This window comes from Phascolarctos cinereus, unplaced genomic scaffold (genome assembly GCF_003287225.1).
Source record: "Phascolarctos cinereus isolate Bilbo 61053 unplaced genomic scaffold, phaCin_HiC Scaffold_3;HRSCAF=262, whole genome shotgun sequence".
Taxonomy (NCBI): domain Eukaryota; kingdom Metazoa; phylum Chordata; class Mammalia; order Diprotodontia; family Phascolarctidae; genus Phascolarctos; species Phascolarctos cinereus.
Genome location: NW_027555736.1, coordinates 171,948,221 through 171,967,590, shown reverse-complemented (window position 1 = coordinate 171,967,590; position 19,370 = coordinate 171,948,221). Strand labels below are relative to the sequence as shown.

At 39.5% G+C, this 19,370-nt stretch overlaps 1 gene segment (V, D, J or C); it reads left to right on the top strand.

Moving 5' to 3' along the window:
* The window catches only part of LOC110206803 (T cell receptor delta constant-like), a 74,366-nt gene that overhangs the window by 31,007 nt on the left and 23,989 nt on the right, over positions 1-19,370 (top strand). Inside the window, 1 exon segment of the C gene segment in view lies at positions 14,239-14,251. Within this exon segment, the coding sequence occupies positions 14,239-14,251 (13 nt within the window).

The following is a 19,370-nucleotide window of genomic DNA, read 5'->3' as shown; positions in this document are numbered from 1 at the left end:
CCTTTTCTGAATTGTTCCTTTGTTATTACCATGTAGATCTTGTCATCTGGTCTCATTTGTGTGTATGTGTGTTGCCTCACTCTTAGAAATACCCAATTCCTTCAGGTGAAAGAAAGTATAGAAATATTTCTCAATGGTAGAAATTTTACTATGTACCTGATTATGCCATTCATTACTACTCTTCACCCTCCTCCATGATCGCTTTTTTCCTATTTTCCATGAAGTCTCCTCTGTAAGTCCGTGTTCTCCCACTCTTCTCAGTGTCAGATACCCCCAGGATCTCTGATTCCCCTTCTTCTAAGGTAGGATGCATGGTGCCACTAAGCACAAAATCTCTACAAACCATACTCATTATAAAGTCCCCATCTCAATTTATAGGATATCTCTCTTCCTCCATAGGACCGTTCATCCGTCAGTGGAACCCCTTCCCAAATACTGAAAAAAAAATTTTTCTCTAGTTCAGTCATTCCCTTTGCCTTCTCACCTATTCTCTTGCAGGCCCTCTTCTTCCGAAGAGACTACAGGAGTTATTTTGTCTTCATTGTTAACCTTTGGTTTGATTGGAGTATGTTACATATTCCTCTCTATCTTCTTTCTCCCTTCTTCCCTTTTATAAAAGTGCCTCACAATTCTTCAATTTAGTCCCACAAATAACATTGATTCATCTACAGGCAAGTTGTTATGAGATGCTGTATCAAGTCTGTTGCACCATCACTTTCACTCTTGTCTCCTTATGTACTTTGGAAGAAATCTCTTAATGATCTCTCTTTTGGTTTTTTTGTTGTTGTTGTTGTTCTTATTATTGAGTTATGCCATTATCTTTTTAGCTTTTTGTTCTTTTTTCTAGGTAACTTATTTTGTTATCTGTCCCTTCATTGGATGCTATATTTATTGACTTTTCTTATGTTTCTGTTGTCTGAGGTATTTGCAAACAATATGTTCAGTTCGGGTTTTCTTTTCAGGCACGATTTTAACACCACTTTTTTTTATTGAATGTCCATCTTTTTTCACTAATGAGTAGGCTCAGATTTGCAAAGCATGTCACCTTGGGTTGTATCTTGAGGTCCTTTCTTCTTGGTATACGTTGTTCCTTTTCCTCTTGTAGTTCTGGTAGGTACAGAGTAGTCTTGTGTTATTTGAATTTCCTTTCATTTATATTTGAAGTTCTTTCTCCTGGTTGCTTGCAGAATCTGTTCTTTGTTACTAGAATTGTTAAATTGAAATATTGCTTGTCTTTGAGTTTGCCACATTGTTTGTTTGTTTGTTTGTTTTTACTAGAGTTTATGTGTGGATTCTTTAAATTGACACTTTGTTTTCTGTGTTCAGAAGTTCTGGGTAGTTTTCTTGTATTACTGTTTGAATTATGGCTTTGGGTTTGGTTTGGTGGGGTTTTTTTTCACTCATTATGTCCTTCAAAATCTATAATCCTTAAATTGTCTCTATGCATCCTATCTAGATCAATATGCTTTGCTTATACAGAGATCATGTTTTCTTTTAATATTATTGCTTTTCACTTCTCTTCTTCCAGATTGTGCTTCACATCTGTGTATTTGCATTCCTAATCAGTCCTTCTCTCTTTTTTCTCTTTGGCAAGTTTACTAGTATGGATTTGTGTTGTTGTTGTTGTTGTTTTTCCTGATTTTTTATTTCTTCTGTGTAGGCCATAAATTCTGCTTTCATAATTCTTATTTCTCTTTTCTAACAATTAAGAGACACTTTTCTGTGTTTCCATTCTTTCTTGGGAATACATAGGGCTTTCTGCCTCATTAGGTGTTGATTCACTTTCCTTTGTCTTGCAGTATTATCCATAGATATCTGAATTAATTTTGTTAATCTGGAAGTCATATTCCCTCCTGCTATTAATATCTTCCCTGTTGGTTTATCCCCTCATGGTCAAGGTCTTTAATTGAGTTTTCTCCCACTCATATTTTAGGTAATTTTGATGTTTTCATTATATGCTCCTTTCTCTCATTTTCTGATTCCTTCTCCTTTGATGGTGGTCATTCTGAAGGTTGGACTTCAAAGCTGTCTTAATCTCCTCTCTCACTGGGGAATTAACATTTCACTGGCCAAGTTCTCTAACCCAAGTGACTTCTAAGGGGATAAAACTGAGCCCAGCTGGATGTTGGATTCTTTCCTTCAAGCTTCCTGAAGCTCTATTCCTCAGTTCTCTAAGTATTACTCTAAGTACTACTGCAGTACAGAGTTCAATCATACTGCAGTCCCAGCAGGAGCAAAGTTCTGCCTTTTGGCTTTCTTTGGTTTGAGGAAAAGAAAGAATGTTGATTTCTGTTGCAAACCTCTGGGTCAGTTTGTTCAGCCCTGACAGAGCATGGTGGCTGATGGGAAAGGGAGTGCTGAGCAAAAATGTTTGGGATTAGGAATAAGCCTTTCTGCTCTGCTGTTAATTCACTGGGGTTTTTGGTGACTAAGACAGTTGAGACAATTGAAATTGCTTTATCTCATGCATAATTCCTATTCTTAAAAGGTGTGAGAGAGGTTGAAAGAATCAGATAAAGTATCTAGTCCTCCATTTTATTGGTCACATGAGCCAAAATTATCCTTTTCTTTTAAAAGAATTGTTATTTAAGGTAGCTCTCTGGGAAGTGGGAGGAGGTGATACCTGGCACATAATAAGCATTTAATAAATAAATCCTCCTTGTTTTGTTGACAGGAAGGAAAGGGTTATTTGTAAAACACAAAAGGTATCAATAAGAATGTATTTTTAAAAATAAGTACTGCTCATTACTAATGTGAAAATATGTTTAATAGGAATGTATATGTATAGCCTATATCAGATCATGCACCATCTTGGGCAGGGAGGTGGAGAGGGAGGGGCAGAAAAATTTAAAACTCAAAGCTTATGGAAGTGATTGTTGATTAATCAAAACAAATTAATTTTAATAAATAAATAAACAAATAAAATGAATACTGCACCGGCCCTGAAGTTAGGAGGACCTGAGTCCAAACCCAGCCTCAGACCAAACAATTCACAATTACTAGCTGTGTGACCCTGGACAAGTCACTTAACCCCAATTGCCTAAAAAAGAAAAAGGATTGTGCAGCCTGGGTGATAGAAGTTGTCCCATCTCCTGGCTTAATAGCTTCAATATTCATAGTAGGAGTTTAGTAGGCTCTTAATAAATGTTTGTTAACTTGTTGAATTAGAAAAGCAAAGTGGAAGCCTTCTTTTCTCCCAGGGTTTGTTCTCTGTGTGAAGATTTTGGCTATCAGTTGGTTAGGTATTATTTTATTTAGATAAATGTATGGCTTCTTTGACTTCAAGGTCCCATTTCTACAGTTTACAATGGGATCTTGAGAAAGAAATTCCTTGGCCTACAGTATATAGTCATTGGTGCTTGCCCCTAATCCTCCACCAAAAAATCGGCACCTTCCTACCGATCCCCATCACTCAGAAATGCCAAAGACCCTACTTAATCTTAATCCACTTGGCAAAACCAGAGTTATAGTCATAGATTTAGAGCCAGACCTTAGAGACCATTAAGTCCAACCTCCTTATTTCACAAATGAAGAAACTGAACCATAGAGAGTTTCTTTGACTTGCTCATGGTCTCAAAGCTAATAAATATTGGTTTGAAGGAGGATTTGGGTTCCTCATTCCAATGGCAACACTCTACCTGCTATACCAGGTCTGTGTCCTGGAGAAAGCAATAGAAAGCAGAAGGACCAATGGGAGTCAGTGGTGAGAAACTTGTCTGGATCTGTTGGTGACTCATTGTTCTCACCAGCTTCCTGATTCCACACAGACACATCCTGATGGGCCATCAAAGTACCCAGGGCATTAAAGTCCTGTGGTTCCCCCGTTCCCATAAAGCACCTCACACTTAATTTCCTTTCCAATTCGAAGAACAAAAGCTGGTGACTTAAGAGCCAATTCACATACAGATGTGAATTTTGATTGCCAACTATCTGCACAGGAAGCAACCACCAGAGAAAGGCATGAGAACCAGCTTCAGAAACATTCCCAGGCTTCGGGGAATCAAGTCTGATGTGATAGTCAAGACTTGGTGGACTTCACCCCAGGAATCTCCAGCCACTTTTTCATTTCTGTTGGGAATTAAAGGGCCTATTATCACTCTCCCTCTATAGAGTTAAGGGAATTGCCATGAACCGAGTATTATACTCTTTCGTGTAGCTAGATAAAACCCTTAGGCCTGCAAATTTCTCATAAGCCTAGAACGTTGGTGCCTTAACTAAGCAGCCTGTTTCAGTGCTCTAGCATGGTAAGGAGGCAACCCTAAGTTCCTAAAACCTATGTCACCAGAATACAACCTATGTCACCACAATACAATCCTGTCATGTTAGAAATGCTTTTCCCTCCTCACCTCTGCCTCCTGCCTTCTACACCTTTCTTCAAAACTCAGCTCAAACCCCACTGTCTTCAAGAAGCCTTTCCTAACTATGCCCAAAGGGCTACAAAAATGTGCATACCCTTTGATCCAGCAATAGCACTTCTAGGGCTATATCTAAAGAGATCAAACAAATGGGAAAAGGACCCACATGTACAAAAATATTCATAGCAGCTCTTTTTGTGGTGGCAAAGAATTGGAAATTGAGAGGATGCCCATCAATTATGGAATGGATGAGCAAGTTTTGGTATATGAATGTAATGGAATACTATTGTGCTATAAGAAATGATGAACAGGCTGACTTCAGAAAAACCTGGGAAGACTTATATGGTCAGATGCTGAGTGAAGTGAGCAGAACCAAGAGGACTTTGTATACAATAGCAGCCACGTTATGCAATGACTAAGAATGTTAAACTGAACCCTTCTCAGCATTATGAGGATCTAAGACATCCCCAGAGGCCTTGGGATGGAAAATGCTGTCCACATCCAAAGAAAGAAATATGGAAGTCGAATCACTCTCACTTATTTTTACCTTCAGTTGAGTTTTGTTTCATCTTTCTGATGGCTCCTCCTATTGGTTTTAATTTTTACTTACAACTTCACTAATGTGAAAATATGTTTAATGGGCATGTAAATGTAAAGCCTATGTCAGATTATGCACCATCTGGGGGGGGGGGAAGAAAAAGGGAGAAAAAATTTTCAACTTAAAAGCATATGGAAAAAAAATTAAAAATAAATAAAAATTAAAAAATAAAAAAGAAGCCTTTCCTAGTCTTCTACTCCCCACCCCCACTGTTAGTGCCTTCCTTCTGAGATTACTTCTTATTAACACTGTATATAAAGAGAAGGGGGGGGGAGATAACAGAGACAGAGACAGACAGAGACAGAGAGCAACAGATAGGCTAATATTGAAAATAATATTTTTACAAATTTTACTAGATGTGACACTAGACAATGGCTCTGAATAATGTGGAGAACAGCTAATCCTACACCCATGACTGCATTCCCAAATGCAGACCCTCTTCTTTTCTCACTTTACACCTTCTGTCTTGGTGATGTCATGAGTTCCCATGGGTTCAATATAAATAGATAGATAACTAGTGTGATATAGATTATAGATAGCCAATATATAATATACATTTATTTACATACTGTATATATAAATACACACACATAGGTATAGATAAAGATAAACAGATGTCTCCCAAAACTATATCCAACCCTAATCTCCCTCCTGAGATCTAAGAAAGTCAGAGAGACAGACAGAGAGACCCCAGTGATTGTCACAGGATAATCTATTTCCTTTACTTTTATAGAGATGGACAATGGAAGCATCCTTGAACTCCTGGAGGATAACCTCCTCTTGCCATATAACCCAGAAAATTTCAGTCAGTTTTTATATGAGCAATGGACCCCCCCCACCTTGTAAATCTCATGTGGACTAGGATTATCACCAAGTGCTTTGCCACACAAAAAGAGCCTAAAACGGCATTCAAAACCTCTTCTTCAGTTGGAACTTTAGCTAGGGAGGGATTGACTTAACTGAAGTAAACAGTCAATGGCTTCATCATTGATTGATGATGGTCTGTTGAGAACACTACAGAAGTGCTCAGCCCATCTGTCTAGGATCAGGTCTTTATCACTAATCAATATGGTTCCATCAGCACTGAATAATTGAGATGCACTATAGGTCTTTGGCTCATCAATAGCCTTCAGGCTAGTTCATTGTTTGGAAGTCTCCAAAGGAAAGTGTGGGAGAGAAGAGACTTAGACTGACTACCAAACTGAAGGTTTGCAGAGCCGTTGGGCTGACCTCATTGTTGTATTCCTGTGAAACCCGGACAGTATCCCAGCACCATGCCAGGAAACAGAATCGCTTCCATTTGAATTGTCTTATGAAGATTCTAAAGACCAGCTGGCAGGATAAGATACTGAGGTCCTTTCTTGAACTAAAAATGTTGTTCAAATGGCAAGTGTACACTTGCCAAAAAGAAATGGAGAACTCACACAGGGCAAGCACTCACATGGCTGTCAGAAAAAGCAATATAAGGACATTCTCAAGGTCTCTCTTAAGAACTTTGGGATTGATTGTGTGATGTGGGAGACGCTGGCACAGGACCACTCAGCATGGTGTGCCCACATCAGGGAAGGTGCTGTTCTCTGTGAGTAAAGCACAATTGAAGTAGCTCAAAAGAAATTCAAGATGTACAGATTTAGAGAATCCACCCAAAATGTTCACACAGACTATTTATGCCCAACCTGTGGTAGAGCATTCCAAGCTCATATTGGTTTGCTCAGCCACCGTCAGACACACCTAACACGGTGATGTCATTTTGGTTCTCTTCAGGAATGGAGGACAGCGACCAACCCTCCTGAAATCCAGTCTGACATCACCAACTATTAACAACTGCCCTTCACACATGTTCCCCATCAGCACCTCGAACTCAACACGTCCAGAATTAAAGTCAATGTCCTCTCCTCTAAATGCACCGTCCATCCAAACTCCTGCATTTCTGATGAGGGCACGAGACTCTCATCAGTCGCCCAGGTTCATGACTTCGGATCATCTTTGGTTCTTCCCACTCTCTCATCACCCTCCATATGTAATCAGTTGCCCAGTCCTGTCAATTCCACCTCCACATTATGCCTCTCCTCTATGCTCTTCTCTCCACTCACACTTCAATGACGGACCCTCATCTCCTCTTGCCTGAACCATCACCACAAGCTCCCCACTTATTCATGGTTTCCAGTCTCTTGTCTCTCCAAGACATTCTTCAAACAAATGACAAAGTAATATCCCTAAGCCACAACATAACCAAAGGATTCCTAAGATACTTCAGTAACTCCCTGTTACCTCTAAGAAAAAATGCAAACTCCTCAGGTTACCATCTAAAGTCCTTCACAATCTAGTTCCATACTAAAATATTCATTTCACAGTAGTCTCCTTCCAGCCAAATTGATCTACTTTCTGGTTCCTGAACTTGGTATTCCACTCCCCTCTCCATGCCTTTGCACAGATTGTCCCCTGTGTCTAGAATGAACTCTCTCCCACCTCCATCTAGTAGACTCTGTGGCATCTTGCAAGGCTCAACCCACATGCCACCTCCTACAGGAAGCCTTTCCTGTTGCCCTTACTTGAGAGTGCTCTCATTTCCCTCAGAGTATCATATAAATATTTATCTGTTTACATGCTGTATCTCCCTCTCTAAGAGTATAAGTTGCAGAGAAGATGCCAATCTAGAATTAGTAGAGGAAATTTCTCACCAGGAACTCCAAACACCAATGAAATCACAAGCCTAATTAAATATGCATGCATATGTTTTTAAGTGCATATATATGTTTGCAAAAATATGAACATGTATGTATTGTGTATACAGGTACACACATGTACACACACACATACATCTATATATACTTAGCTGTATACTAGGAACTAGAAGGACCAAGATATCTATGTCCTCAAGAAATTCATCATCTAACAGAGCAGACTCAAAATGGAATGGGGATACTTTGTGAGGTAATGAGTTCCCCATAACTTGAAGTATCCAAGAACATAGAATGTAAAATAGAGGTCTCCTACACTGAGTTCTTGACTGGACTAGATCATATCAAGGACCCATCCAAGACTAAGTCTGCTATTTAATAAAGCCCAGTCTTAGTGCTTCTGATTTTTTACAGTATTTAGCCACAAGAATATTTTCTGGGTAAGGAGCATTCTGAGCCAATCTAGACAGCAGAGAGTGGTGAGTGGCAGCATGCCAAGAGATGACAGATGGAAAGATGGTTTTTGTATTACTGTGTATCAATGTGGGGAGTTATACAATTTCCACAGTGATTGAGCTAGGGAGAGTTCTTGTTCAAAATCCCCCATCTTCTCCCCACTCTGGTTCTCCAAGGATAGGAAGACTCCAATGTCTACTACAGAGAAGATATTCAAGAATCTTATTTTCCTTAAATGCAACCACTCTTGGATTCAAATCCTTCTTCTGATGGTTACTGCCTTGTGATCTTGGGCAAGTCACCACTTCCCTTAGACTCAGTTTTCTCATCTTTGAAATGAGAAACAGCTAACCTTTGAGGGCTCTTCTACCTCTAGATCTAGGATCCAATTATGTAGTGATCCAATTCATAAAGGATTCAACTCAACAAATATATGTAGACACTATTAAATTCATTTGCATATGTCAATGCACTGGGGAAAGTAATGCACTAGAGGTGGTAGAGGAGAATTCCTGGTAAAAATAATAATAATAACTCACATTTGCATAGTGTTTCAAGGTTTGTTAAAAAGGCAGCATGACGTTGTGGATACAGAGCTTGGCCTTCAAACCAGAAAGATATGAGTTCAAGTCTGCCACTAACATGTAGTGTCTGTGTGACCCTGGACAAGTTATTTAACCATTTGATGCTCTATACTAGTGGTCTGAAACTCAAATAGAAATAAATCCCTGTGGGCTACATGTTGACTTAGAAAGCCACAAATTAACATTACATGTGTTTTATTGTATTTTTATTTACATTTTAATCTGTTTGGCAGCAGGAGTGTTGGGGGCCCATGCACCTCCCATTGGCTCTCAAGTTTGACATCTCTGGTCTATAGAATGCTCCTACAAAATTAATCACTTTTGTTTCTTCCTCCCTTGAGCCTTGTCCAAATCCTTTCCAATGTGTTTCCCCTATCCAGTTCTTGAACTTCCTCCTGTAAATCCTATGAATCTGTAGTGTGACAGACAATACTAAACCACCGACCCCTTTTTCTGTTCTGTTCCTTTTGAATAAAATAGATCCTTCCACAACCACATTCCAGTAAGGGTGTTGACTCTGTCAGCAACCCTATGAGGTGGATAGCAGACATATTGTTGTCCCCATTTTGTAGATAAGACAGGTAAGGTTCAGAGAGGTTAAGTTACTTGCCCAAGGTCACATGTCCAATGAGTGATTGAAGGATTCAAAAACAAGTCTTCTGCCTCCAAGACCAGAGATCTTATACCATTCTACTTGGAAAGCAAACATAGCTATTATCAGAGTACCATAATCTCAAAACACTAGGGTCCAAAAGCCTCTGATACAAATAGATGGAATTATGAGGAAACATTTCACAGATACCATCAAGAACATGGTTATCATTGGAATAGTTGATGACTATACTACATTCACTGCCAAATTCCTGTGGCCTTCTCAGTGCCTCAAGGTACAGCAATATGAATTAGCACATAAGACTTCCCCAAGGAATTTACACAACATTGAGGAAACCTACCCACAGGTAAAATATGCATGAACTAGCCCCCCACAGCCATGATGCTTCACTGTTGCTATGACAATTTGACCCACTTCCTCTCTGACTCCTTTATTGTACTTTAGGAGGAATATTTACAAGAGTGTCCAGAATGGGCCAAGCAGGATTGTAAGGGAACTAAAAGCCATAATACATAAGTATCTATTGAAGGAAGTAGAGGTGTTTAGACTGGAAAAGACAAAGCAGGGGGGACACTATTGTTGTCTTCAAATATCTGAAGGATGATCATGTAGAAGAAAAAGCAGATTTATTCTACTTGGCCCCAGAGAGCAGAACTGAGATCAATGGATAGACTTAGAGCAAACAGTTTGGGACTTATGAAGAACTTGTCATTTGAGAAATAATTCAAAGCCTTCATCTTCAAAAGAGTCATGATTTCAATGTGCTTCTCTTTCTTTGGAGATATGGGGTCTGTGAGTATGGAACACTACATGTACTGTCAAACTCAATTGTTGGGTTGATTAGTTTTGCTGAAGTGCTTCTCTCTCTCTCTCTCTCTCTCTCTCTCTCTCTCTCTCTCTCTCTCTCTCTCTCTCTCTCTCTCTTTCTCTCTCTCTGTCTTTCTCTCCCCCCCCCTTCTTATAAGGAAGTTTCTCTGGGTAGGGGGAGAAGGAAGGGATATATTTGAAAAAGAAGACAATGTAAAAACCAAACATCTCAAAAATGCAATGACTAACCATGATTTCAGAGAGCCAGTGATGAAGCTTGCCACCCATCTCCTGGGAGACAGATAATGGACTCAAGATGTAGAAGTAGACATACATTTTTAACATGATCACTGTGGGAATTTGTTTTGCTTCACTATGTATATTTATTGCAAAGATTATGATTTTCTTTTTTTCTTCCCATTGGGAGGAGGTAGCCAGTCAATCAATAAGCATTTATAAGGGTTTACTATGTGCCAGGCACTGTAATAAGCACTTGTAGGAAGGAGAAAAAAAATCAGCACTTGTTAGTTGGAATTTTTTTTAATATCTCAATAAAAAAATTTTAAGAAAAAAAAGTGCCAGGATTTGATTAATGGATATGCCTTCCTCCTGTCTAGATAGCAACATTTCTATAATTTAGGATGGGAGTCCACGAGCTTTTTAAAATATTTTGATAACTTCATTTTAATATAATCAGTTTCTTTTGTAATCCCATATATTTTGTTTCATAAATTTAAAAACATTTTTCTGAGAAGGGATGTATAGGCTTCACCAGACTTCCAAGGTGTCTCCAACCAAAAAAAAGTTTTAGAACCCTTAGAGTCTTAAGAAAATCATACATATTTATATAGTGCTTTACAATTCTCAAACCACTTGACTCACAACAACCTTGTGAAGTCCATTGTATGAATATCTTCATTTTACAGACAAGCAAACTGAAGCTCAGGGAGATGCCAAGACAATATGACACCCTGTTCATACAGTTAGTAAATGATAGAGAGAGGTCTTCTTATACTAAATCTGGTATTTATTCCACAAACCAAAGTATTGAACAGTTCCTGGTGAGTTTCTGTGTCCACAAATCTGCATTTCTTCACAAAAAAAACCTTCCTGTCATGAGGCTTTACTTGTCAAATAATGTCATGGGACATTATTTGCCTGCAGGTTCTTGTGACAGCCCATTCTCTTCTGGTCTATAAGATCCCAGGATGAGCTCCAACACACCACAAGACAACAGAGTAAGAGTTTCATGGAGAAATTTAATCTCATTTCAACAAAATATATTACGTTCCTGCTATGTAATTATACTAAGCATTGGTGGTAGCAAGTTGACTCAATCATTATGGAGATTACCATCTAATAATAGAGCTGTCAAAAAATGTCATGGGCTGCTTTATGAGGTAAGGAGTTCCTCATAAGTCGAAATATCCAAAGAGAGGTTTTATGATGATCTTTCTGGCATGCTGCAGAGGGAATTTCTGCATTGGATAGACTAGATAATGTTCTTCCAAGTTTAAGATTCTTTTGTTCCATAAAGCCCATTTCTATGGCTCTGATTTTTATAATATTTAGTCACAAGAATATGCTCTGGGTTGTTGTTTGTCCTTCATTTTCAAACAGGACCAATGACATCACAGGGTGATGTCTTGACTCATATGTGAATTGGATTTAAGTGAGGCAGAGTTGCACAAGTCTTCAACTTCACTCTCTCATCCAGAGTCAATGAAGTCCAGTGGCAAAGCAAAAGTCAGGATGACTGGCAATTGTCTGGGATACAGCAGATGACCTCAGTATCTTTGATGACCGACCAGGCTCCACAGAGCTTGCCTCAGCTGCTTTCATGACCATTGGAACAAATTGTTCTCATCCACCTATTCCACTGGAGGAAGTCTTCACATGCTTGGAGCAGACACCCTACTAACTCACCTATGGGTTTATGGCCCATCAGTTGCCCTCAATCTAGTTTTATCTTTCTGCCCAGATGTTTTGCCAGGGTGTGGATGCTGCGTATTCTACAACTTCTTAGATCCACAGGTGTGGCTGCTGCATATTCTACAACTTCTTGGATCCATAGGTGAGAGTTAAGGAGAACACCAAAGATGGACGAGCATCCCTGAAAAGAGCTCATTAAGTCCTCACAGCAGCAGTGCTAGTCCTCCTTGAACACAAGAATATGCTCTGGGTAAGGAACTTTCTGAAGTGTTCGGGACAGCAGAGTCAATCAACTAGTCAGTAAACAAGCATTTATTAAGTAATAACTATGAGCCCAGCACTCTACTAAGCACTGTAGATACCAACAAAGGCAAGTTGGAGGGCAGCTAGGTGGCACAGTGGTTACAGTGCCGGCCCTGAAGTCAGGAGGACCTCATTTCGAATCCAGTCTCAGACACATAACACTCACTAGCTGTGTGGCTCTATGCAAGCCACTTAGCCCCAGTTGCTTCACCAAAAAAAAAAAAAAGCAAGTCTCTGCTTTCAAGGAGCTCAAATTCTAATGAGGGAGATGATAATTAAGTATATCCAAGATACATACAATGCAAATGGAAGGTAACTTCAGAGAAAATAGACTAGCAGTGGCACAAATGAGGTAAGGCCTTCTGTAGAAGGCAGGATTTGAGCTGAAGGAAACCAGAGAAGTTAGGAGGTGGAGGGAAGGAGGGAGAGCATTCCAGGCAAGAGGGAGAGCCAGTACAGAGGCATCCTTTTTTGCCCAGTGTCCTAGATCATAGACTATGTGAGAATGGCTATGACGGGTAAGAAGGAAAAGTAGACAGGAAGGCATGTTGCTGCAAAGGGCTTTAACATCAAACATAAGACAGTAGCAGAAGGTTAAGAGAGGACAAAAATAATAAAAGATTTTGTATCACTGTATATCACCACGCATGACGCATACCCTGGTAATCAGGACCTAATGAGATCTTGTTGGGAAACTGCCAGCTTTTCCTCCCTCTGCAGTTTCTTATCAACAGCAATGGCCCAATGCTATGGCAGAGAAAGCCTTATTTTCCCCAAACCCAATTATCCCTTCTTTCTTAAAGCATTTCTTCCAATCTAAGGCATATGACAAGACCTAACATATCGCTACTATTACGTTCAAAGTCAAGTCTTGTAACAGAGAAAGTATTTTCCAAGCTACAGGAGATATTTCAAGTAAAACTTCCCTGAAAACTAATGTTCAGTTCTCCCAGGAATGATGATGGGCTGGTGTTGAGAAGAATCACTATGGGCACAGCTCAGTGCTGGCATCTAATCCCTCAGAATATATTTCATTGTTCTAAATCACACAGACTGAAAAGGGGGAAGAGTAGGGCAGGAGTCTAATGCATCCAGAAAATGTGCCCTGACAGAAACTCTTCTATTCACATGAACAGGTCCACCGTGTTCCTTGAACAGCTGTCTCTGGGCCCCACTCTCATAGTCATGTGATTCACTACCATAATTTCCAGACACACCTAAGAGATGGAACAAAAGAAATCTCTTGTTGCCTCTCCACAGTCCCTTTGGGAAAAGGATTCTGTTGAATTTTTTTTAATATTATAGCTACATCTAATAGGAAGGAAAAATTAAGGAGTTGAACAAGTTAGGCAACTCAGCTGGATTTCTCTTGAGCTACTCTCCTTACAAACGTAAACCTAGGATTAGAGGCATGAATCCTTCCTGAAGATTGGCTATTATTCTGATACAGCAGTGAGACAAGAAGTTCTTAACCTTTTTTGTGTCATGGACACCATTGGCAATCTGGTAAAGACCCCTTCTCAGGGTAATATTTATTAAATAGTTGAAGGAAATTATAAATTCATGTTAAAGGCTAGTGAAAATAGAGATGTAATTTTTCCCATCCAAGTTCATAGATGCACTTGAAATCTACTCATGGACTCTTGTGTTAGACTGTCTTATTAGAGGATTGTGGAGCTCTTCTTCAGCAGGATAATAGTATAAAGGAAAAACAGTAGGTACTCAGCAAGTCTTCTTTAGAATGAAGTAATCACCTGCCTGATTTCCAGAGTTCAAATAGAATGCAAAGTGTTTAGGGGGTAAGATGTCTACATGGCAATTATTATTATTGCTATTAATTAACATCTAATAATTATCTAATTATTATCATCAGAGCTATAATTGAGCAGCCCAGATATGCTACAAGGAGTGGGTGAATTACAATCGTGGGAAATTGCACTGTCGTTCTAGTGTGAGGAGGTGGTATTTGGTTGGCTAAAGGAAGAGTAGGCCAGTCACAGATGCAGAGCTAGAAAGGACTTTAGAGACTAGCTCGTCCAACCTCCTCATTTTACAGATGAGGAAACTGAGGCCCAAGTGGGTTAAGTGATTTGCCCAAGGCCATACATACAGTAAGTGCAAAAGCAGGATTCAAATCCCGGTCATCTGACTTCAGAGCCTGCATTCTTTCCACTGTACTATGAGGCCTCCCAGCCTCAGCCTCATGGGCCTCACCAATTGAATGTCTGTGCAGCAATAGAAAGACACAATTTTAACGGCTGTTCTTAAACTAAACACTTTAAGTTTTATGAAGCATTTGCCTCACAACAACCCTGCAGCATAAGTAGAGCAAGAATTATTAAGTACATTATACAGATGAGGAGACTGAGGTCCAGAGAAATTGTATGGTTTTCCCAAAGTCACAGGACTCGGACAAAGCCACAACTCACATCTAAATCTTCTGGTTCCATGTCCAGTAACATGTATTTCCCATACATATTCAACTAATCAATCAACCAGTAAACCAATTAATATTTAGTGTTGCCAGCCATGAGCCTGGCACTGTGCTTAGTGCTAGGGATATAAATATAAAAGCAAGATCGTCTCTGCCCTCAGGAAGCTTACATTCTATTAGGAGTGAAAATATGTACACATATGTACACATGGATATAAAATATATATATACAAAATAAAAACAAGTGGTTGGAGAAGGGACAAAGTGCTAGCATCTAGAAGAATCAAGAAAGACCTCTTACAGGAGGTGATACCTGTGCTTACCTCTGAAGGGAACCAGAGATTCTAAGAGGTAGACTTGCAAAGAGCGCAACTCCAATGAGCTGGCCACATAGCCCAAATACCAAACATATGTTTACCTAAAAGGCTATTTTACGGAGAACTCACACAAGCCAATCACTCACATGATAGTCAGAAGAAGCAGCACAAAGACACACTCAAGGTTTCTCTGAAGAACTTTGGTATTGATTGTGAGACGTGAGAGACACAGACACAGGACCTCCCAGCATGGTGTGTTTACTTCAAAGGAGCTGTTCTCCAGGAGCAAAGCAAAATTGCAGCAGCACAAAGAAAACATGAGCTGCACAAATTCAGAGCCATCTCCATCCCAAATCTTCCATCATACTACTCGTGCCCAACTTCTAGTAGAGGCTTCCAAACTCATATTGGACTGATTAGTCACAGCCAAACACACTGTACTCTAACCACAACATTGAGATGTCATCGGTCCTCTCCGAAAATGAAGGGTGAACAACAACATTCCAGACATGGGTGTGTAAAGACACAAAGATGGGAGATGGAGTATGAAGAATAGCATGTGCGAACAATGGCGTGGAGAATAGTTGTTTAGCGATGAGGAAACTGACAAAATATTCAAAAGCCACTCTTGGACTACAACAAGAAAGAGAATTTAAGAGATATTGGGAAACACTTTCTGATCACAAAATAAGGCCTGTTGGACATTAGAATGGGCTCCTGAAAAAAACTGATATTTATTCAGTGCAGTGGCAAGAGCCATAGACAGTGTCTAAAAACATGGCTTTTCGTATCAGCTTCTTTTATGACCTTTGGGTAAGCCCCTTCTTCCTCTGTGAGTCTTAATTTCCTCATCGGTAAAGTATTAATTAGGAAGGGGGATGGGGAATCAAGATCACTTCTAAAATCCCTACCAGTTCTAAAATTCTAAGATTCTTTTCATAAAAGTACAATCACCTCTTGACAGGTCATGGTGTGAACAGTCAATTCATCCACTCAAAAAAAAAAATCTATAAAGACCCTACTGTGTACAGAGCAGTGTGTTAGGCACCACGGGAAATATAAAGTTTGGATGATATGAAAGTCATCTTGTTTCGGTTTTGGAATGTGTTCTATGATAAGAAACTTTTTGCAACAAATTTTTCTTCCAAATTTTGCTTTGCATGGTACCTGGTTCATAGTAAGCTTTATCTAGCTATCCAAAGTTAATATAGCTTTTGCATTCCCTTGAGCACACTTCTCAAGAGAAGTCTTTGGTGACAGATTTGAGGACAGAGAAAAATTATACTGACAAACATTTTCTCCCCAAAAGTCACAACATGTCTAATTCAGACAGCGGAAAAGAAGAATTGACAGTATAACAGAAAATGGTCAATACAGATGACTGTCTGGAAGGGTTCAGTGATAGACCTTCCAGAAGGCAAGGAGTGGGAGACTTGATGATCTCTGGAGTCACTTCCAACCTTAAACTTCTATAATCCACCTAGCCAGGAAGAAAGAGGGATTGACTAGTTCAAGTCCACATGAACATAATATCAAATTTATCTTTGACAGTAACACCTGGAGAAATCCATCTTGAATCTAACTGCCATTGAAAACCCTTTGATCTCACCAGAGCTTGGTTTGAGAAACCACTATTTAGGGGCAGGTTTTTGTAAAGCTTTGTAGCACTGTGATTGGGGGAATATCCACAGTGTTACATCCTCCATAGGGACCCGTACAAAAAATCAACTTAAGGGAAATTGCATTTGCATGGAAAATATTCACCCTAATCACAATGTCCCAGGAAGCAGCCATAGCAGTGGACCTGCTCTCAACTTCATGTGCTGAGGAAGCAACTTCAGGAGAAACTGGACAGAGAAGGATTCAGCATTGCCCTACTTGTCTGTCTACCATGCTCCACTCTGTTCCAATGGGGTTATGTTGAAGATTTTCTTCCAGACTGAGGCACTATCTTCCTAAATCCAAAGATTCTTTGTCACATTTCTTGGGTGATGGATCCGTGAGAGTATCTGTGTCTTCTCTTGTGGCTGCACCTGAGAGAATACAAGGATATGTGTCTTTGGAAAGATGCCTACAGCTCTTAAGGAAATAGAACAAAACTGCTGAATATTCATTCCATCTCAGGATAGAAGCTAATAGACACCTGCTTCTGGAAAACCCCAAAGAAATCCTCTCAGCTTTCACCGTGGAAAGGAGGGCTTGGAGAGAAATGTTTGTCCTGCCAGCTTGTTCTAAAATTGGACTCAATCAGCAAAACCTGGGTGTACTTCCTCCATTTCTTGGCCTGATTGTTCACGGAGTTTAATAATCTAACATTCCTAATGCTTTAGAATCTCGGTGCTAGGTAAAAGCAAGTCCCTCTTTCTAGAGTTCTTACTGACTCTTCAAGTTTCCTTAGACAGCAATGACTAATCATGACAGGCTGGGGGAAGCAGAGAATGCAGAGCTAGAAGAACAAAACATTAATATTTTAGAAAGGTTAAAGGGAGTGTTAACCTTCTCTTGACTTAATTCTTAAGCCAGTGCTGCCACTGGAACTCAGGAGAAATGACTAGGACACATTAAGTGACAAGGACCATTCTGCTGAGCATGGAAGTGAAGGCTTGCTGGGGCCTAAGTCCAATAAATGATGGAAAATAGACATTTTTGGAGTTTTTGCAGCCCCTCCCACCATAGTGTATGCTGAAGAGAAACTAACATTTGGATGGGGAACCCAAGTGACTGTGGAGCCACGTAAGTACTCATTCTTTCTGCTCACCTCTATCACTGAGGCTTTTCCCAAAGCTTTCATTCAGGTGTGGTGGGAAAATGTTGGAGGATTTAAAAGGGCAGAGGGTAACATGAATATGGAAAGTAGGGAACAGAATTTAGGGGTTGGGAAGGGAAGGGGATTTCTCGGAGACAGAATTCCACACTACTAAAAATTTTCAAATTAAAATTGTACAATTATATGTCAGGCATGCTGGGGGGAAAAAAGATTCCTATTCAGGCAGGTGTTGAATTAAGTGATTTCAAAAGTCCTTCCAGCTATAAAACTCTGATTCTATTAAGGACCTGATGATCACTAGCTCCACATGAGGAGGACTGACCTAAGATCACAGCCAGTATATAGGGCTCTAGGAAGACCAGAACAGTTTCGAAAGCAATCTAAAAGGTCAAAGAAGGCTTGATTTGTTTTTGGAACCTCCCGCTCCAGTAAGGGTACTATACTTTCTGAACCTTGCCTCCCAAAGCAGACAAATCCCAAAACAAAAGGCAAGGTGTAGTGTGTAGAGCATTGGATTTGTAGTCAGGATGAGTATAAATCCCACCTTAGAACTTAGATTACCCTCACAAGTCATAATCTCTCTGAGCCTAATTTTCCTTATTTATAAAAAGCAGGAGTTTGAATTGATGGTCTCTAAAGTCCCTTCTTCCTCTGAAATCTTTGGTCCACGAATATACCTCACACCAGAATTACTCGGGGCCAGTCTCTTTCTGCTAGAGATTATAGAGCTCTGAATGAATCCCAGAACCCATCCTGAGACAGATCCACTCCTCTGGTCAGCCTAAAACCGAATCAGCATCCAAGATGAGGAGATCAGAGATTAGGGCCAATGTTGACTTGCATCCTTTAGAATATCACACAAGGAATGTCTGTTCCACTTCCCAATATCATGTTTGTTTCTAATCAAACTAATTAATTATTCATTGGAGGAAAATGATTGCTCTAGAAAAAATGGAGTACAAATAGGTATTTCTTCTTTTTTAAGGTGTTAGATAAAGTATGGTCAAAACTTTAATTGACCTTTTATATTTTCAAATGGGAGACTAAGTTCCAAGCAGAATGAAGCTAATACTTTCGACTTTAAAATTTCTCTACTCTACCCAAGAGCAGTCATTTTATTTTGTTTATCTCCCTCTCCAATAATAGGAGATAGTGCAGATTCTTTAATTAATGGTTGCAAATGAGAGAATGCTAAACATCCCATGGTAATTCAGAGGTCATCTTGTGAAGTCATTTGAAAGACATTTAAATAAAAAGTCTTTCTGTTTCAAAAACAATGAGGGAAAAATCCTTCCCCATTTGGCATAAGCTCACAATTTTTATGGTAGATTTGATCAGGCACCAGAAACTAAAGTATCTCTAGTTTTAGAGGCTGGCCATGAGCTCCATGAACTGGGAACCATACTCTCCTCACTCAGCTCTGCTACTTGTCTGCTCAAAGAATCACTGATTCATAATCATAGATAAAAATAAAATAGATAAAAAGAATAATAAATATTAATATATATATATATTCATATAAA